Below are 18,364 nucleotides of genomic sequence, written 5' to 3'. Positions count from 1 at the left end.
TCTAGGATGAATTTTCTCATCTGCCTAAATCACTTATCTCTGGGGCCTCTGCTTCTTTCCTGTTAGAGAATTCTCAGAGCCATTCCATAGACCACCATCTCCCTACCCACATTTACAGGATTGACCTCTGCAGATGCCAGTGTAGAAAGCAGTGGATATGTGTCAGAGTAGGAGAGACTGAGCCTTGCTGGTGGGGTCCCTCTCGATGTTCTCTAATGTTCCCCCAAGAAACAATGCAGGTGGCCTTCAGGTAGATGAGGAAATATGGGTGGTTCCCTTCTCTGTGCCCCACTTGTCTTTTTAAGTTGTCATTATGTGTTTATGCTCCAAGATAGTATTAGGAAATCTACACTGTATTTTCCATGTCTCTGGCTTCCCCCATTACCCAAGTCCATTTTTTATGCTTCTTTTTTTTTGAGATAGAGTCTCGCTCTTTCCCCCCAAGCTGGAGTGCAGTGGCGCAGTTCCGGCTCATTGCAACCTCCACCTCCTGGGTTCAAGTGATTCTTCTTCCTCAGTCTCCCGAGTAGCTGGGATTACAGGCGTGTACCACTATGCCCAGCTAATTTTTGTATTTTTAGTAGAGACGGGGTTTTGCCGTGTTGGCCAGCCTGGTCTCAAACTCCTGACCTCAGGTGATCGGCCCACCTCAGCCCCCCAAAGTGCTGGGATTACAGGCGTGAGCCCCCTGCACCTGGTCTTTGCTTCCTTTTTCTTTAATATATTTGGGTTTGAGGACCCCCAATGATTGTACTTTCATATTCTGTCAGGTCAACTTTATGTATGTATGTATGTGTAATGTGTATATACGTGTGTGTGTGTGTGTGTGTGTGTATGACATATTTGAAGGCAAACTGCAGCTTCAAAATATAATAAACACTGTTCTTTGGCATGTAGTTCTGTATGCTATAGTGTTCTGCATGAAGCAGTTGTGAATCATATTGGTTTTAACTTTTAGAAGCCTTCTATTCATCCTATGGTCTTTGTTTCTTTGATAATTATGGATTTCCCATTGTTTTACAGCATATAGATAAAATAATGAGTACTCATGGAAAGCAAATTATGCAAGCTGTCACTCTTATTCTAGAAGGGGAACATAACATTGAGGTCAAAGAGCAGGTACGTTGTTGCTTTTTCTTGGGGAATATTTTCTGAATGTGAGCACAGAGGAATTTCTTAGGAGTCTCCTGAAATATTCAAATCTGCAGAAGATACAGTGCTGAGACGGGAGATGCTCTAGAAATAGGAAGAAATATCTTCCACTATCCCTTAAACTCTCTTTAAGACTACTTCTTCCTGAAATAGAGGAAAACATGACCAGCATCTACAGTTTTGCCCTCTGTGTCAGGCACTGTGCACACTGTCCCTGTTTCTACAGGAGCAGCCACCTTTCATCATCCTGGAATTAATCCTTTTTCCAGGATCACTATTTCTAGCCCTTTCTGCCACCATGCTCTGAACTCAGAATTCCTGCAACTCACTGATAAAATAATTCCTTATCCTGGAGATAGCTTTCATTTCTTTTCTCTTAGGCATCTTATTCCTCATCCCATAACCCTACTTCTGTTAAGTTTCAGGAGGGCAAGTTAAGGGTAGGCATTAAAGTACGAAGCTGTGCATTTATCAGGACAGTTGGGAATTATTTTGCTTTATTTTCTGGGATTTACTATGGGAGTTTTAATGTATATATTTTATTTTGCTCTAAAAACAAAGGTCACCTGCAAACTTAAGATTTTAACACAGGACCAGAGGTACTGGTAATCTTCAGTTTTTTGACATAGGTGTTGGCTACATGGTTGTGTTGCCTTTCAAAATTCATTAAGCTGTAGACATACATGTATGTCTATCTGAAAGAAACTTGCCCAAGGTCATCAGTAGAGAGTTGGACCCAGAGAGTCTAACTTCAGGGGCTGTGCTTCTCATTTTCTGTATTCTTGAGTTAAAGTAATTCAGCCAGCCTTGGAAGAACAGTCCAGGAAGTAAGAGTTGTAGGTCTTAGGAGCTGCAATTGAATTTGTGAGCAAAAAGATGGTAGATTTGATAAAGTGGTTTTAAGACAGATATTTTACGTGATATCTCTTAAAATTTTTTTTAAAACTGTGTTTTGATGAAAAAATTTAACACAGTGAGAGTATAATCTCATAAGCATCACTAAAATTAGCTGAAGTGAAATCCATTACTGAAATATAACAATGAAGAAAATACATCATTCAAAATAAACCACTGTATTTTGAGAGGATAGGAATGAATTTTGTATATAAAGACAACTTACCTGGATAGAATTTCAGTGACTTGAAAAGCAAAGCAAGACAGAAAGGTGAGGCAAGATTTGAATTAGGGCAAAATGAAAGACCAACAACAATATTGTTTTTGCAGGACACAAAGGAACTCTGTCATACAGATTTTGGAAATGATCTGGAAGTAGGCGAGTATGAAAGGCTAAACAGTCAGCTGACTAGCTGGAAGTTTAATGCTTCTCAGAAGCATCTGATAAATTATTTTTTTGACTGACGTACAATTAACATACAGTAAGCTGCACATATTTAAAGTATACAGTGTGATCAGTTTTGACATGTGCATCCACCTATGAAACTGTCACCACAGACAAGATAGTAAAACATATGTATCACTGCCCTTAAATTGGAAACAAGACGAGTATGTCCATTTGTACCACTCCTGTTCAACACTGTGCTGGAATTCCTACCAAGCACAAGAAGGCAAGAAAAAGAAATAAAATGTATACAGATTGGAAAGGACAATGTGAACGCCTGTATAGAAAATGCCATGGACTCACCAAAAAACCTAGAATTAATAAATGAGTTAAGCAAGGTCACAAGATAGAAAAGTCAGTTGTATTTTTATTTACCAGCAGTGAACAATTGGATATTGGGATATCAAACAGTACCATTTGTAGTAGCTTAGAAAAAAAAATGAAATTCTATGTATAAATCTCACAAGGATCTGTATACTGAAAACTATAAAAACACTGATAATGAAAGAAATTCAAGACCCAAATAAATGGAGAGATATACCATGCTAAAATGTCAGTTCTCCCCAAGTTGATTTATAGATTCAACACAGTCTCAATCACAATCCCAGCATGATTGTTTATAAATATTACTATAGATACAAATATCTAAAATATGTGCCTTTACATACAGATTTTAAAACTTTATGAAAAGGCAAAGGAACTAAAAAACCCAAACAGTTTGGAAGAAAAAACAGGAACAATTGGAGGATTCACAATACCTTATTTCAAGACTTAACTATAAAAGTACAGTAGTAATGAAGACAGTATGCTCTTAGCAAAAAAAGATAGCACGTGTCGATCGATGGAACAGATTAGAGTGTCCAGAAAGAGACCCACACATATATGGCCGGCAGATTATTGACAAAGGTACAAAGGCAACTTGGTGGAGAAAGAATGGTCTTTTCAAGAAAAGGTGCTGTACAAGTGCCAAAAAAAAAAAAATTAACTTTGAACTATACCAGACACTTCAGATAAAAATTTGCTGACAGACATAACATAAAAGGTAAAACTATAAAACTTACAGAAAAAAATGCAGGAGAAAATCTTTGAGAGATTAGGCGAAGAGTTCTTAGCTATGAAATTTAAAACATCATCCAGAAAAGAAAAGGTAAGTTGGTCTTCATCAAACTGTAAATCTTCTGTGTCGTGAAATGCACTGTTAAGAGACTGAAATGACAAGCCATCCACTGGAAGGAATATCTGTGGATCAGATATCTGACAAATGACTTGTGTCCAGAATATTTGAAAAATTCTCAAAACAAGAAAACAACCAAATATAAAACTGAGCAAACAATATGAACAGACACTGCACAATAAAATATCACTATGCATCTTTTAGAATAGCTAAAATGTTTTTAAAACTAAATACAGTTGCTAGCAAGGATACAGATCATCTAGTGGGAATGTAAAATAATACAGTCATTTTGGAAATGGTTTGACAGTTTCTTAAAAAGTTGAACATACACTTACCATATGACCCAGCAATCCCATTCCCAGCCATTTACTCACATAAAATGAAAACCTAAGTTCACACACAAAAAACTGTTCATAACAATTTATTTGTATCACCAAAAATTAGAAGTTAACATCCCTCAACAAACTATGGTGCATTCACATAGCAGAATATCACAGTCACAATAAAGAGGGACAAACTGTTGCCATATGTAACAGCATGGATGAATCTCAAATGCGTTATGCTATGTGAAAGAGCCCAGATACAATACAAAAGGCAAGGTACTATATGAACCCATCTATATGACCATCTGTAAAAGAGAAAACAGTAGAGACAGAGAAAAAAATCAAAGGTATTCAAGGCTTAAAGGTTGGGGGCAGTATTTGACTATAAAGGGATAGCATAGGACAATTTAGGGAGGGAGGCGGTGATAGAACTGCTCTGTAAATGCTGATTATACTGGTGGTTTTAAGATTCTATACATTTGGTAGACCAGGTATGGTGGCTCATACCGTAATTCCAGCACTTTGGGAGGCTGAGGTGGGTGGATCACTTGAGGTCAGGAATTCAGGACCAGCCTAGCAACATGTTGAAGCCCTGTCTTTACTAAAAATACAATAATTAGCCGGGTGTGGTCACGTGCCTGTAGTCCTAGCTGTTCGGGAGGCTGAGGCAGGAGAATTGCTTGAGCCTAGGAAGCAGAGGTTGCAGTAAGACGAGATCACATCACTGCACTCCAGCCTGGGTGACACAGCAAGACTCCCATCTCAAAAAAAAAAAAAAGATTCTATACATTTGGTAAATAAAATTACTACCAAAAGAGTGAATTTTACTGTACTTCGTAATTATGTTCTCATTTCTACAAATGAAATGCCACTTGGGATTTTAATCGTGTTGTATTTATAAATCAATTTGGGAAGAAGTGACATCTTAACAATATTGAGTCTTCCAATTCATGAATATGTTATATCTTCCCAATTATTTAGGTCTTCTTTAATTCTTCTTAGCAATGTTTTGTAGTTTTTGATGTATAGGTCTTGCACTCGTGGTCAGGTTTATTCCTAAGTATTTCATAGTTTGATGTTTTTGTAAATGTTATTTTTAAAATTTTGATTTCCAGTTGTTCGTTGTTAGTATACACTAATACAGTTTTCGTGTGTCAGTCTTGTATCCTGCATTCTTGCCAAAGTCGCTTTAAGTTATTTTGTGTGGATTACTTAAAATTTTCAACAAATGATCACATCTGTAAATAAAAATAGCTTTATTTCTTACTTTCCAACATATATGCTATTTTGTTTTCCTTGTTTCATTGTCTAGCTAGAACTTCTCCAGTGTAATGAGATGAAGATGAACATATTTGTTTTGTTCCCAATATTAGAGGAAAGTACTCAGTCTTTCACTATTGAATATGTGAGGTGTAAGTTTTTCATAGATTGCCTTTACTAAAGAAAGGAAAAGAAATTCTCTTCTAGTTTGTTGAGTTTTTATCATAAATAGATACTGGATTATTTTTACTTTTTTATTTTTAAACCCCAAACATGAGCCATAGTTTTTTTTTCAATCAATTACTTTTTTTGTATCTGTTGAAATAGTTCTTTTTTTTTTTTTTAACTCTGATTTATATGGTGAATTCATTTGATTTGGTTTCAAATGTTAAACTAATATATTTGAGATAAACCTAATTTAGTCATTATGTATTATCCTTTAGATATATTGTTAAATTCAGTTTACGGAAATTTGTTAAGGAGTGTTTCACATTTAAATTCATGAGGGGTGTTGATGAATAGTTTTTTCATAATGTCTTTTTCTGGTTTTGGTATTGGGATAATGCTGGCCTTGGGGAATGAGGCGGAGGTGTTCCCTCTTCAGTTTTCTGCAATAATTTGTGAAGAATTATTTTTTTCTTCAATTTTGGTGGAATGCTACCAGTTGGAATCTGAATACGATGACCGTTTTGTGGAAAGGTGTTTAACTACAAATTCAAATTTTTTAATAGAAATAGGACTATTCAGGTTATCTGTGTCTTACGTGAGCTTTCAAGGAATTCACTCATTTCATCTGAGTTTTCAAATTTATTAACATAAAACAGTTCATAATTTCTTATTCCTTTTTCAAGTCTGTAGTATCCTTTGCAATATTCCCTCTCTTGTTCTTTATATTGGTAATTCCTTTTTTTGTTTGTTTGTTTTTTTCCTTGGAGACAGAGTCTCGCTCTGTCTCCCAGGCTGGAGTGCAGTGGCGCGATCTCGGCTCACTGCAACCTTTGCCTCCCGGGTTCAAGCGTTTCTCTTGCTTCTGCCTTCCAAATAGCTGGAATTACAGGCACGCGTCACCATGCCTAGCTAATTTTTGTATTTTTAGTAGATACGGGGTTTCACCATGTTGGCCAGGCTGGGCTCAAACTCCTGACCTCAGGTGATCTGCCCACCTTAGCCTCCCAAAGTGCTGGGATTATGGATGTGAGCCACTGTGCCTGGCTGGTGATTCCTTTTTTCCTGTTCAGTCTGACCAGAGGTTTAGCAGAGAATGAGTTTTTTGTTTCATTGCCAAAGAATCAGTTTTTGGTTTCATTGATTTTCCCACCTATTAATATTACTATTTTTTTTTTGAGACAGCGTCTCACTCTCCTGCCCAGGCTGGAGTGCAGTGGTGTGATCTCGGCTCACTGCAGCCTCCACCTCCTGGGTTCAGGCTATTTTTGTGCCTCAGTCTCCCGAGTAGCTGAAATTACAGGTATCCATCACCACGCCGGGTTATCTTTTTTGTTTTTTTTGAGATGGAGTCTCTGTCACCCAGGCTGGAGTGCAATGGCACGATCTCAGCTCACTGCAACCTCCCCCTCCCAGGTTCAAGCAGTTCTCCTGCCCCAGCCTCCTGAGTAGCTGGGATTACAGGTGCCTGCCACCACGCCCGGCTAATTTTTGTATTTTTAATAGAGATGGGGTTTCACCATGTTGTCCAGACTGGTCTCGAACTCCGAACCTAGTGATCTGCCTGCCTCTGCCTCCCAAAGTTCTGGGCTTACAGGCATGAACCACCACGCCTGGCCAACTTTTTGTGTTTTTAATAGAGATGGGGTTTCACCAGGTTGACCAGGCTGACCTCAAACCCCTGACCTCAAGGGATCCACCTGCCTTGGCCTCCCAAAGTGCTGGGATTACAGGCATGAGCCACTGCAGCCAGCCTGTTCTCTATTTCAGAGTTTAGCCAACTGTTTCTGTAAGAGGCAAGGTATATATATTGGATTATTTTTACTTTTTTATTTTTAAACCCCAAACATAAGCCATAGATTTTTTTTCAATCAATTACTTTTTTTGTATCTGTTGAAATAGTTTTTTGTGTTTTTTTTTTTAACTCTGATTTATATGATGAATTTTTTTTTTTTTTTTTTTTTTTTTTTTTTTTAATTTTTGCAGGCTCTGGTCTCTAGCAACTACTCCTCTATGCTGTTATAGCCTGGAAGCAGCTATAGACAATACATAAGCAAGTAGATACGGCTGTCTTCCAATAAAAATTACCAAAAGAGACAGCAGGTTGGATTTGGCCCAGACTGTAATTTACCAGTCTGTGCTCTATTTCATTGATTTCCAATTGTTCATATTAGTATATACACTAATATGCATACATTAATGGGGTGTGTGTGTGTGTGTGTAGCTTTTATCCGTTCCTTAGCTCACATACTCGATTGAGTTGGCCCAATAATTGATTTCTTTTTTTTTTTTTTTCTGATACAGAGTCTCACTCTGCTGCCAGGCTAGAGTGCAGTGACACGATATTGGCTCACTGCAACCTTTGCCTCCTGGGTTCAGTAGATTCTCCTGCCTCAGCCTGCCGAGTAGCTGGGACTACAGGCATGCGCCATCACACCCAGCAAATTTTTGTGTTTCTCTTAGAGATGGGATTTCACCATATTGGCCAGGATGGTGTCGATCCCTTGACCTCATGATCCACCAGCCTTGGCCTCCTAAAGTGCTGGGTAATAGGCGTGAGCCATCATGCCTGGCCTAATTGATTTTTTTAAGATTTGATTTCTTGTCTCCATAGGAATATTTACGGAGCAGTTTTGTGAGCTTCAAAACAGAACTGTACCTCACTCTTTCATGCTTTTCAATGAAGCCTGGGAATGCATGGGTGTATTCTAACACTACAAAAAGGGGCGTTACCTGTCCTGCTGACCTGGTCTTATTCTGAGGGATCTTCCCTGAAATTCCCCTTTATATTCTGTTTTAGTGGGTAAGAGGGGATAGCTGTTTTCTAGGTGAGTCTAAAGGTGTTTACCATTTCTCCTCTCCCCATGAATACCTTGGTTATGAAGCCTTATTGAAATTCTTATTCATTGTTAGGATCATTTCCATTATTTCCTCTTAAGCTGCTCTGGCCAACTCATAGGACTGAGTCTTCTTGGTGAGAAATGGTGGGGAGATGGAGAACAAGAGAGTAATAAGCTATGATTCTTCCATGTGCTGCCCTTCTCCTACTTCTCAGCCAGGTTATACCTGTGTTCCCATTGATTGGCCTCATCCTCTGCATTCTGATTTTGTCTTAGTAAAGCCTGGCAGAGGATGGTTGGTGAGGATTGGATCACTACCACTGATGAATATCATTTTGCTGGCTTGCTCTTGGAAGGTGGGGTTGTTGTAAAGCTTGCTAAGGCTTTCTATAATCACTTTAAGGAATTTGAGCAGAACTAGAAGGAGTGTGGTGTTGTGAGTCTGGTGTTGCCACATTTGGATTGCATGTCAAGACAAGTGATGGAGAGGGAGAGAGAAAGAATACTTGTAGGCTGGGCATGGTGGCTTATGCCTGTAATCCCAGCACTTTGGGAGGCCAAGGTGGGCAGATCATTGGGTCAGGAGTTCGAGACCAGCCAGACCAATATGGTGAAACCCCGTCTCTACTAAAAATACAAAAATTAGCTGGGCATGTGGCACAGACCTGTAATCCCAGCTACTTGGGAGACTGAGGCAGGGAGAATTGCTTTAACCCAGGAGGCAGAGGTTGCAGTAAGCCAAGATGATCGTGCCACTGCACTCCAGCCTGGGCGACACAGTGAGACTCTGTCTCAAAAAAAAAAAAAAAAGAACACTCATTGTATTTAATTACCTTATCCTGTAGGCTCAGGTGGGGCTAGAATGTGGGGAGAGCAACTATAATTCAGTTGGTTCTGATGTCATCTTGAACTTGGACTCCTAAAACATTGACTGTCAACTCTTCCCCAAACTAATTACTCCTGTTAATTACACTTGTCATGCTCATGTCTGCCCCTTCATAAGATCTTTTCCACAAGAGACTAACCAAAAAGAGTGCACATTCATTATTATTAATTTCCTTAGGGTATTGTTCCTACCAAGAAATTTAAGACAGATTCACCATGTACCAGTGCTTACATACCAGATCACCAGAAATCTGACATCTTCTCCAGATCAGATCATGTCTGTCCCACTTCATGGGCACCTAAAGTCCTCTTCAACATGATCTAACTGCCCTGGAATAAAAAGTTTCCCAGTGCTTGCTTAGCTATTGGACTATACAATTTATGTTTCATGTTTACTCTGTCTCAAAGGCAGCCTTTTCTGGTTTCACACCTCAGGACTCACTCCCTAATAATCTAGTTACAGCAGTGTGTTAATCTAGGAGAAATAAAACCATGTACCCTTTAGGGTATTTGGGAGCTTGGGCCACTGCAAGCAAACAGTCTCCTCAGTTAGCTTAATTAACTTGTCTTGCAAAGAAAAAGTTTAAAATTGGAGAAAATTATGTGAATCTGTATCCCATCCTCATTCCTTTGAGTTATTCCTGACTGGGCTCCAGGACTGTGTCACTTCCTCCAGGAAGTTTTCCCTAACCCTTGCAGTATCCAACAAGTGCTCTTTCTTCATGCCTTCTCTATTCTCTGTGTTTACTTCAATCACAGTGAAATATAATTGTTTGTGTGACAGCTTCCAAGTCAGGGAGTGTGTTTTTTTTTTTTTTTTTCCTGCCTCCTCCTGATGCCCTACAGAGGGCATACCCATAATAGGTACTCAGTAAATGGTTTGTTGAATTGCTAAGCTTGGTACTGTTGGTATCCCTATCATAATCATTTCACCATTATCTTAATCTTTGCCTCCTGCTGGTCTGGCTGTGAGAATGGAACAGCAGACAAGAACAGTTTTTCCTCTGAGAAGACTGCAGTCACCAGTGCAGTGGTTGTCCTCAAGGTGTACTGTCCTGCCAGCTGGCACAGGCTTCCTCCAGTCTTCACATTAGGCCAGCATGGACTAAGTTTCTTCACACATTTTTCTTCCTTTTCTCTTCCCTAACAGGGTTCAAAAAAGTTAAAAGGTCCTAAGTGCCCATGGCTGGTGTAGCTGGTGGACAGGGTCTAGGCCTTCACCCAGAAGGTCATGAGCTTAGGAGCAAGCAGCAGGTGGAGGCCTAGGAAAGGGAGGCCTCCCTAGGAGGGGAGTTGCAACACCTACAGAGCTTCCACCAAAGAGACTGCATTGTTGAAGGAACATTGTGGTTTGTCACAAGAGCTTGTCTTAGAAATGAGATTTTCAAGAAAAATAATAAATTACGTTTTCTCTTTGATTTGATGGTATGACCTATACAAAATAGCTGCCTTTACCCAGCTATGGCTTAATGCCCACGAAGAAACCACCGAAGTGTTGGGGTTCTCTTTTGCCTAAGGGAGATTTTGTTTGGGTGTGGTTACTGTTGGCTAGCAATGATGTCAGCCGATGAGAAATCAGGGCATTGAGAGTGGAACCTGTGAGAATCCATGTACCTTCAAGTGAAAAATTGCCCAAGCTCTTGAGACAGCTTGACTCTGAGACTTCAGAGCCTTCCTGACTGTTGGCCCTTTGTTCTTTTCCAGACACTGTGCATCTTAGCCAACATAGCGGATGGGACAACAGCAAAAGATCTTATTATGACCAATGATGATATCCTACAGAAAATCAAGTATTACATGGTGAGCCCTTGTCCCCTTTCACCATAGGATTAGAATGCAGGGACTGTTGGGTTGTTAACTCAAAATAAATTGTGCAGAGATTTTAAAAAGAGGAAAAGAATAGACTACTCTGTGACTCCTCAGATTCAAAGAACTCTCTTCTATCCTGAAGAAAAAGAAAAAACACCAACTCCTTGAAGCTTGTACCACTTGGTAATATTATTACCTGCCACTCCACTCTCTGCCCTTGTCACCTACTGATTGCCTCCCTCTTACTCAGTGAAGACCGGGGCTCTTGGCTTTCTCTCAGTGCTCTCCAGTCCCCGTCGTCCCTCTCAAGGCTTCAGTCGCATGGTGGATGAACCCTCTAGCCCCCTGGCACCATAGTTTCTTTACCTGTTTGCTTCTAAACAATCTGCTACCTACTGCCATGGCCATACCCTGCATCTGATCATCACCAGAGACTGCCTATTGCCAAAATGTGGGTATCAAACAGCCCTCCACTTTTCATTCTGGCAACATCTCCTGACAAAATTCTAATCACAGAGGAAGCCTCTCCTTGTCACACCAATCTGTCTTCTCTATCCCTGCCTTGTCAGAGTTAACAACTACAGAGAAAGGCACAGAACCCTACATGGGCCCTAGGCTCCTCCTGGTATCCTTCAGTGATTCTCTAGGAAGCTGGCAACCTCATTCTCCATGAGAATAGATTCTTACCTGCCCCTCATTCTTTAGACCTCACCTCTTCCCTCCCCCATTACAGTTAGTGATGACCTCAGCTTTTTGTTTTATTAAGATAAACTAAAATCCTTCAGTGGCTCCTTGTTATACCTTGAATAAAGTTCGTATGCCCTTATGATGGCCTATCAAGTCCTACATGACCTAACCCATTTATATCCCCAACTTATCTTATTCCTCTCTTCCTTTGTTCACTACACTGGCCCCTTGCAGATTCTCAAAAAGGCCATGCTCTTTCCTTCCTGTTGGGACCTTCACACATACTGGTTTCTCTGCCTGGAACACTTTTCTTCTCTCTGTTTCACCCTTCAAGTCTCAGCTGAACTTAGACTTTCTTACTGGACTCTTGCCCTTGTAGATTATTACTCATTACTGCATTTTGTTCCCTTCCTTCAGAGCACTTAGATCAGTTTTAGTGATGTATATATTTGTTTGTGTGCCTACTGGGTGTCTCTACCACAGTGTAAGTTCTATGAGGGCAGGGACCATGTCAGCTTTGTGCACAGTTGTATATCCACCATGGTGTCTGGCCCTTAGCATATGCTTGGTAAATATTTGTTGAATGAAAACCTTACCACTTCAACCAGGGATTCCCTTATCTTTCCAATATCAATCCACATTGTATCCATAATCACTTAAAAGGTTTTCTTAACTTCTCATACCCATCGAGGCATACCCATTTCTGTTATTCAAAGACAAACCCAAACTTCTTTTTATTTTGAGACAGGGTCTCACTCTGTCACCCAGACTGGAGTGCAGTGATGCGATCTCGGCTCACCACAACTTCCGCCTCCTGGGTTCAAGCAATTCTCCTGCGTCAGCCTCTTGAGTAGCTGGGATTATAGACGTGGCACTATTGCCTGGCTGATTTTTGTATTTTTAGTAGAGATGGGGTTTCACCATGTTGGCCAGGCTGGTCTGGAACTCCTGACCTCAAATGATCCACCCGCCTTGGCCTCCCAAAGTGCTGGGATTGCAGGCATGAGCCTGTGCCCAGCCTTAAAAGCCAAACTCTTAAAAGCATCTTTTCTGTACTGTTGCCTCCTTCCTTACCTCTAAAGTCTTTCTTTAACCTGCTCCATTTCACCTCTACCCCCATCATTCAACTGAAACTGTTGTAATTAGGGTCACCAATGACTTCCATGATACCAAATCCAAAGGATCCTCTTCTCTCTTCATCTTACCCCACTTACAGCAGACTTCAACCCAGCTGACTATTTTCCTCCTCCTGGAAATATCCTTTTCTCTTGGCTTGCATGACACCATACCTCCCTACTTATCTCTGAACCCTCTTCTCTTCTCTCCTACACGTGCTCTCCTGAGATCAGCAGATCACAACTTTCATTGTACAATAGGACCTTGTAGGGAGCTTTCAAAGATTACTGCTTTGTCTCCTGCCTCCCAAGATTCTTATTTAATAGGTCTAGGGTTATAGCCTGGGCATCAGGAATTTTTTTTTTAAGATCACTGGGTGGTTCTTACGTACAGAGTTGAGAACCACTGCCTTAGAGGAATCTCATCCACCCCCATAGCTTATACTGTCATCCCTGTGCTGACAATATGCTATAATTTCCAAATGTGTTTCCCAGCCTAGACCTCTCTTCCGAACTCTGGACTTATGTATCCTCCTGCCCTTTCAGCATCTCCATGTGGCTATCTGATAGCATCTTGGAATCTATCTTGATTTCTCCAGCTCTGTCCCCTCATTCACTCATTTTATCAACAAGTCCTATCTGCCCTTCTTCCAAAACTTACCTTGAATCCGATTACTCCTTTCCATCACCACTGCTCCCACCCTAGTCAGTCCAAGTCACAGCACCTTATGCCTGATTAACTATAATAACAGTATCCTCCTTGACACTTCTTCACTGTCACTCCAGTCCCTTCAGCCCACGTGGTCTTCTAAAAATGTAAATCAGATCTTGTCCCTCCACTGTTTAAATCTTTCAGGGGCTTCCTTTCAACACAGAATGAAATCCAAAGTCCTTACTGTAGCCTATAAGTTCGCACAATTTGGCTATACCTACTTCTCTGAACAGACAGCTCCTTCTTAACCTCAGACCTTTTCAGGAACGTTTTCTCCTCAGAATTTCAAGCCCCTTGCTCTTTGCACATCTGGCACCTTCCTATTCTTTAAGTCTCCATTTAAATGTTGCCTCCTTCAAAGAGATCTGTTTTGTGCATTCCACCTAAATTAAGTTCCCACCCCCCACCCTCCAATTTTCTCTATCCTCATAGTAATTTGTGTCCTCAAAAAATATTGAATGAATGATGAATAAACTTATGCATAGTAAATGCATATTTGTTATAGTATATACAAGCTCACTTACTCAACAAATATTGATTGATTGTCTGAGGCTGGGAGCAGATAAGTTTTATTCTGTTTTGTCTTAAGGGAGCCCAAACTGGACATCTCCTTAAAAGTGTTGGCAGTTAGAAGAAGAAAGAATCACTAGCCATAGAATTCTACTAGAGGAAGCCACATCCATTTCTTTGTCTCTGCTTAGTTGAAATATAGTCCTACATGAGAAGATAAGTCTGTCTTAGCCTTGAAAAAACCATTGAGCATATTTTGCCATTGATACTCCCTCAGATGTGCATAAATTATTTGAACATACTAGAAATTTTTTTATTGATGAGTAAGACAGTCATTTATAAAGGTTATTTTATTATTGGGTCCTTTTTCATTCAGGCGAAAGCACTGTATCCAAAGCAACCAGAAATTGTTGTACTTTTAGTACATAAAGCAAAATAAATAAGAATCGTATTTAGAAGAATAGGAGGCTCATTAGTGGTAGTAGAGACATTTGAGAAATCAACTAGAGATTTCATCAAGTTTTGGGGGACGCTCCTATAGATATAGGAGTAATTTAATTATTCCAGAAGCTGAATGTATTATATAATGCTTCTTATTTTCAGCAAGTTGTGTCAGAGGAGTAAACCATTTATAGATTGTGTATGTGTGAAAGTCTGGGTGTTACAGAACTTCCTGACCATATATTCACTTTCTTCCCCAAAGGAATTATTGGGCCACTTGAATAAGATAACCAGTAGCTTAAGAGATAAATACCAAATACACATCCATCCAGTGTATGTTGGCTATTGGTGACCTGGAAATATAGCCTAAGTCAAAAGCATAGAATTGTCATATGACAGTGTTTCTTCGTGCATGGATTGAATCATAAATTGCAAACTGTACCCATAGCCCTAGAGCTGTTTTGTTTGTCCAGCCAGATGGTTTTTAAAATTTGAATTTGAATTTGAATGTCTTTTGGCAAGGCTTGTACTCCTCAATTTGCCAGATTCTCCACTGTCCCTTGTTATCTTTAGCCCAAGCCTTTTACTCATTAGTGTTAACTTCATGGCCCCTCAAGTTATTTGAATTTGAGGGCTCTGCTTCAGATTTTTTTTTTTTTTTTGAGCCAGAGTCTCACTCTGTCACCCAGGCTGAAGTACAGTGGTGCAATCTCGGCTCACTGCAACCTCCACCTCCCGGGTTCAAGCGATTCTCCTGCCTCAGCCTCCCGAGTAGCTGAGATTACAGGTGCCCGCCATTACACCCGGCAAATTTTTGTATTTTTAGTAGAGACAGGGTTTCACCATGTTAGTCATCCTCGTCTTGAACACCTGACCTCGTGATCTGCCTGCCTTGGCCTCCCAAAGTGCTGGGATTACAGGTGTGAGCCACTGCGCCCGACCCTGCTTCAGACTTTTTGGTTATAGGAATTGCCTATGGTAGGTCCCCAAAAAAAAGATCTAAAATGAGATGACCACCATTTTGATTTTTTTTCTTTTTCTGTATTAATAGGGCCATTCACATGTTAAACTGCAGCTTGCAGCCATGTTTTGTATATCAAACCTCATATGGAATGAAGAGGAAGGTAAGAGATTGGTGAGATTTGTTTTGAAAAAAATTATGGGAAGAGTGTCCTTGCACAGTGAAGCTAGCAGGTGCCCCTGAGATCCTGGGCAGAGGCTCTGTTCTTGGACCATCTGGCCCAAGCACCCTCCAGAGTCGCCCTGGTATGAGAATCAGTGGAATTAGCGCAAGTCAGCCAGACAGTCAACACTGAGTGCCCCATTTGAGCCAACTCTATACCAGATTCAAGGACGGAGAGTGAGAAGTAAGTGGCAGTCCCTGCCATGAGAAAGCTGATGAGAATGTGAGATGCACTTGAAGAAGGTGAGAGGAGAGAGTGGGTGGGAGGACGAGCCTTTTGTTGTGAGCAGAGGAAGCACATAGGAGGACTACAGGCAGATAAACATGATGGAGAAGAAGGTGCATTGGTGAGAAATGAGAAGTGCAGTGTGACCAGTGAAGCAGCTAGTCTGTAGGGAGGCCTGTATAGATCAGAGGTTCTTTACTGTGACTGCATATTAGAATCACCTGGGAATTTTTACACCAGGCCAATTAAATCAGAATCTCTGGGGGTGGGCTCCAGGCATAAGTGGTTCTTAAAGCTCCCCAGATGATTCCAATATATAGCCAAGGTAGCAAATATAGGAGAGCAGTGGGTCTCAAGGCTGGGTTGGCTGCATTAGAATCACCTGGGGAACTTTTTTAAGTGCAGATTTCTGGGCCTCATCCCTAGAAATTCTGATTCACTGTGTCTAGAGAGAGCCGGTGCATGAGTGGTCACTGTGGGCTCTTCAGTGGGGAAGACTCCAGAGGATTACTCAGCAGCTACGCCCAAAACAAAGCGCAAGAAGGGAAACTGGATTCCGCCCACAGACCTAGATACCAAGTACCACCTGTGTACTGGGGAGACAAGCCACCCTCAAGGAGATTTTAGTCTAGTTGGAAAATATAACAGAGTGATAGGAAATTGGAAGTGCCAGTTGTGCTGAGAGGCAACAAAAAGTGCTGGGAGGACAGAGGAGGGTAGAAGACAATAGAAAGGGGAAGATAAGACCTGTTTTTGAGTAGTAAGAGCCTGGCCTGATCTGGCCAGGGCCATGGGTATGTCCTGAAAGAAGTGATGAAGCTGGGAGTCAGTGGCAGAGGGTCTTGTACCAGGATGAAGGATCTAACCTTGACCCTGTAGGAGAAATCAGTCCAGCTGCAGAACCCAGGATAGACTGCAGGCAGGATGGTCAGGAGGCAGAGAGACGAGTTAGAAGGCTGTCAGAGAGTCCAAGCATGAGCGGGTCCAACTACATTGGGAGAGGGTAGAGGACAAGGGGTACAGGAGGAGTAGGGAGGGAAGGACACTGGTAAGGCTCTAGATTGTTAATTGTACATCAAAGAGAGCGTTTGCCTGGGTCATGTTCCCAATAACCTGGCTTTAATCATTTAGGTTCACAAGAACGCCAGGATAAATTACGAGACATGGGCATCGTAGATATTCTACACAAACTGAGTCAGTCACCAGATTCAAACCTTTGTGACAAGTGAGTATGAATGCAGAAAGGCCTTGCTTTGGGCTGTGTTGGATTCTTTCATGAAAGGGTTTGAATTGCTTGGTAATTAACATGGCCACACTTTTAAAATCTTTTAGATTCTTAGGTTTTCTTTATAATTTTCTGTGAGTCACTGTATGACATTTGAGTGAGCTGTAAACTAATCATTACCAAATTATTAAAGAGTCTCAGTGTGAATTAACATGAGTCTGGGCTATCTTAGTAGATAGGATCCAGAGGCCATTTGCATACATTCCCCTGATCATTAGAATAGACATGCATGTGGCCTTTTGGAAAGCAGAAAAACCAGTAATGCAAACATTCTTTAGCTCAAAACCTCACTGAACACCCATTTTGTGCCAGGCTGGCCCGGCTGCTGGGGATACAAAAGCGACCACTAAGGAATCACTGTCCTCAAAGAGCTCATCATTTCCTGGTAGAGTCAAGAGTTATAATCAGATACGCAGCTAACCTCAAAATAGCCATAAATGCTCTTCCTAGCTGTGTGTTCTCCCTTGTAACAGCCTTCAGTTTCCATTTTGCCTTTGTATAATAACAAATCAGGGAACATCAGTACTTTGAGTCTGTAGACTCTTGGGCGTGGCTTAGAAACCCTTTAGCCCTTAATGGTCTGGCTCTGCCTTTCTCATCTTCCCCACACCCACCATGCACACCCCATACTGCAGCCATACTTGCCCACTTACAGTAGCACACCTTCATGCATTTACACATTCTGTTCCATCTGCTTTGCTATCCCAGTCTCCTCTCCTTTGAGTCCCCCATTCATTCATCAGATAGTTCTTTTTAATACCTGCCTTCTGCCAGGCATTGTTTTAGGCATTGGAGATATATTGGTGAATAAAATTGATGAAGTCTTTGCCCTCATGTAACTTACATTCTATTATAGAAGACAGATGATAAGCAAATGAATACATAACACAGTATCAGGTGATGAGAGAGGTACCATGGAGAAAAATAAAGCAAGGTGAAGGAATGGAGAGTCAAGAAAATTTATTTTCATGTAGGTTAGCCAGTAAAGATCTCTCTGAGGATGACATGATCAGAGACCTGAATGAAATAAGGAAGATTTCATCTGGGCAAATGCTTAGAGGAAGAGTATTACAGGCAGGGGTGATAGTGGGTTCAGAGGCCCTGAAGCAAGAGTGAACTTGGTATGTTCAAGAAACAGCAAAAGAACAGAGGGCTGATGAAAAATAGTGAGGGGGGAAATGCTAATAGGTGGAAGAAGCCAAATCATGAAGAGCCTTGTAGGTAGGGTAAGGACTTTGGCTTTTATTCAGAGTTTAAT

The 18,364-nt window shown here is 40.9% G+C and overlaps 1 protein-coding gene across 5 annotated transcripts in view; it reads left to right on the top strand.

The window, feature by feature from the left end:
• The window catches only part of ARMC8 (armadillo repeat containing 8), a 112,925-nt gene that overhangs the window by 88,124 nt on the left and 6,437 nt on the right, over nucleotides 1-18,364 (top strand). For all 5 annotated transcript variants that reach the window (XM_011958146.1, XM_011958144.1, XM_011958145.1 and 2 more), the window contains 4 exons: nucleotides 1,024-1,119; nucleotides 10,843-10,938; nucleotides 15,464-15,536; nucleotides 16,953-17,046. In XM_011958146.1, coding sequence (XP_011813536.1) covers nucleotides 1,024-1,119; nucleotides 10,843-10,938; nucleotides 15,464-15,536; nucleotides 16,953-17,046 — 359 coding nt within the window. The remainder of the gene's footprint in view (nucleotides 1-1,023; nucleotides 1,120-10,842; nucleotides 10,939-15,463; nucleotides 15,537-16,952; nucleotides 17,047-18,364) is intronic.

The sequence above is a fragment of the Colobus angolensis genome, unplaced genomic scaffold (assembly GCF_000951035.1).
Source record: "Colobus angolensis palliatus isolate OR3802 unplaced genomic scaffold, Cang.pa_1.0 Scaffold46, whole genome shotgun sequence".
NCBI lineage: Eukaryota > Metazoa > Chordata > Mammalia > Primates > Cercopithecidae > Colobus > Colobus angolensis.
The sequence above is the reverse complement of the archived record's forward strand: the minus strand, read 5'-3'. Positions and strand labels throughout refer to the sequence as shown.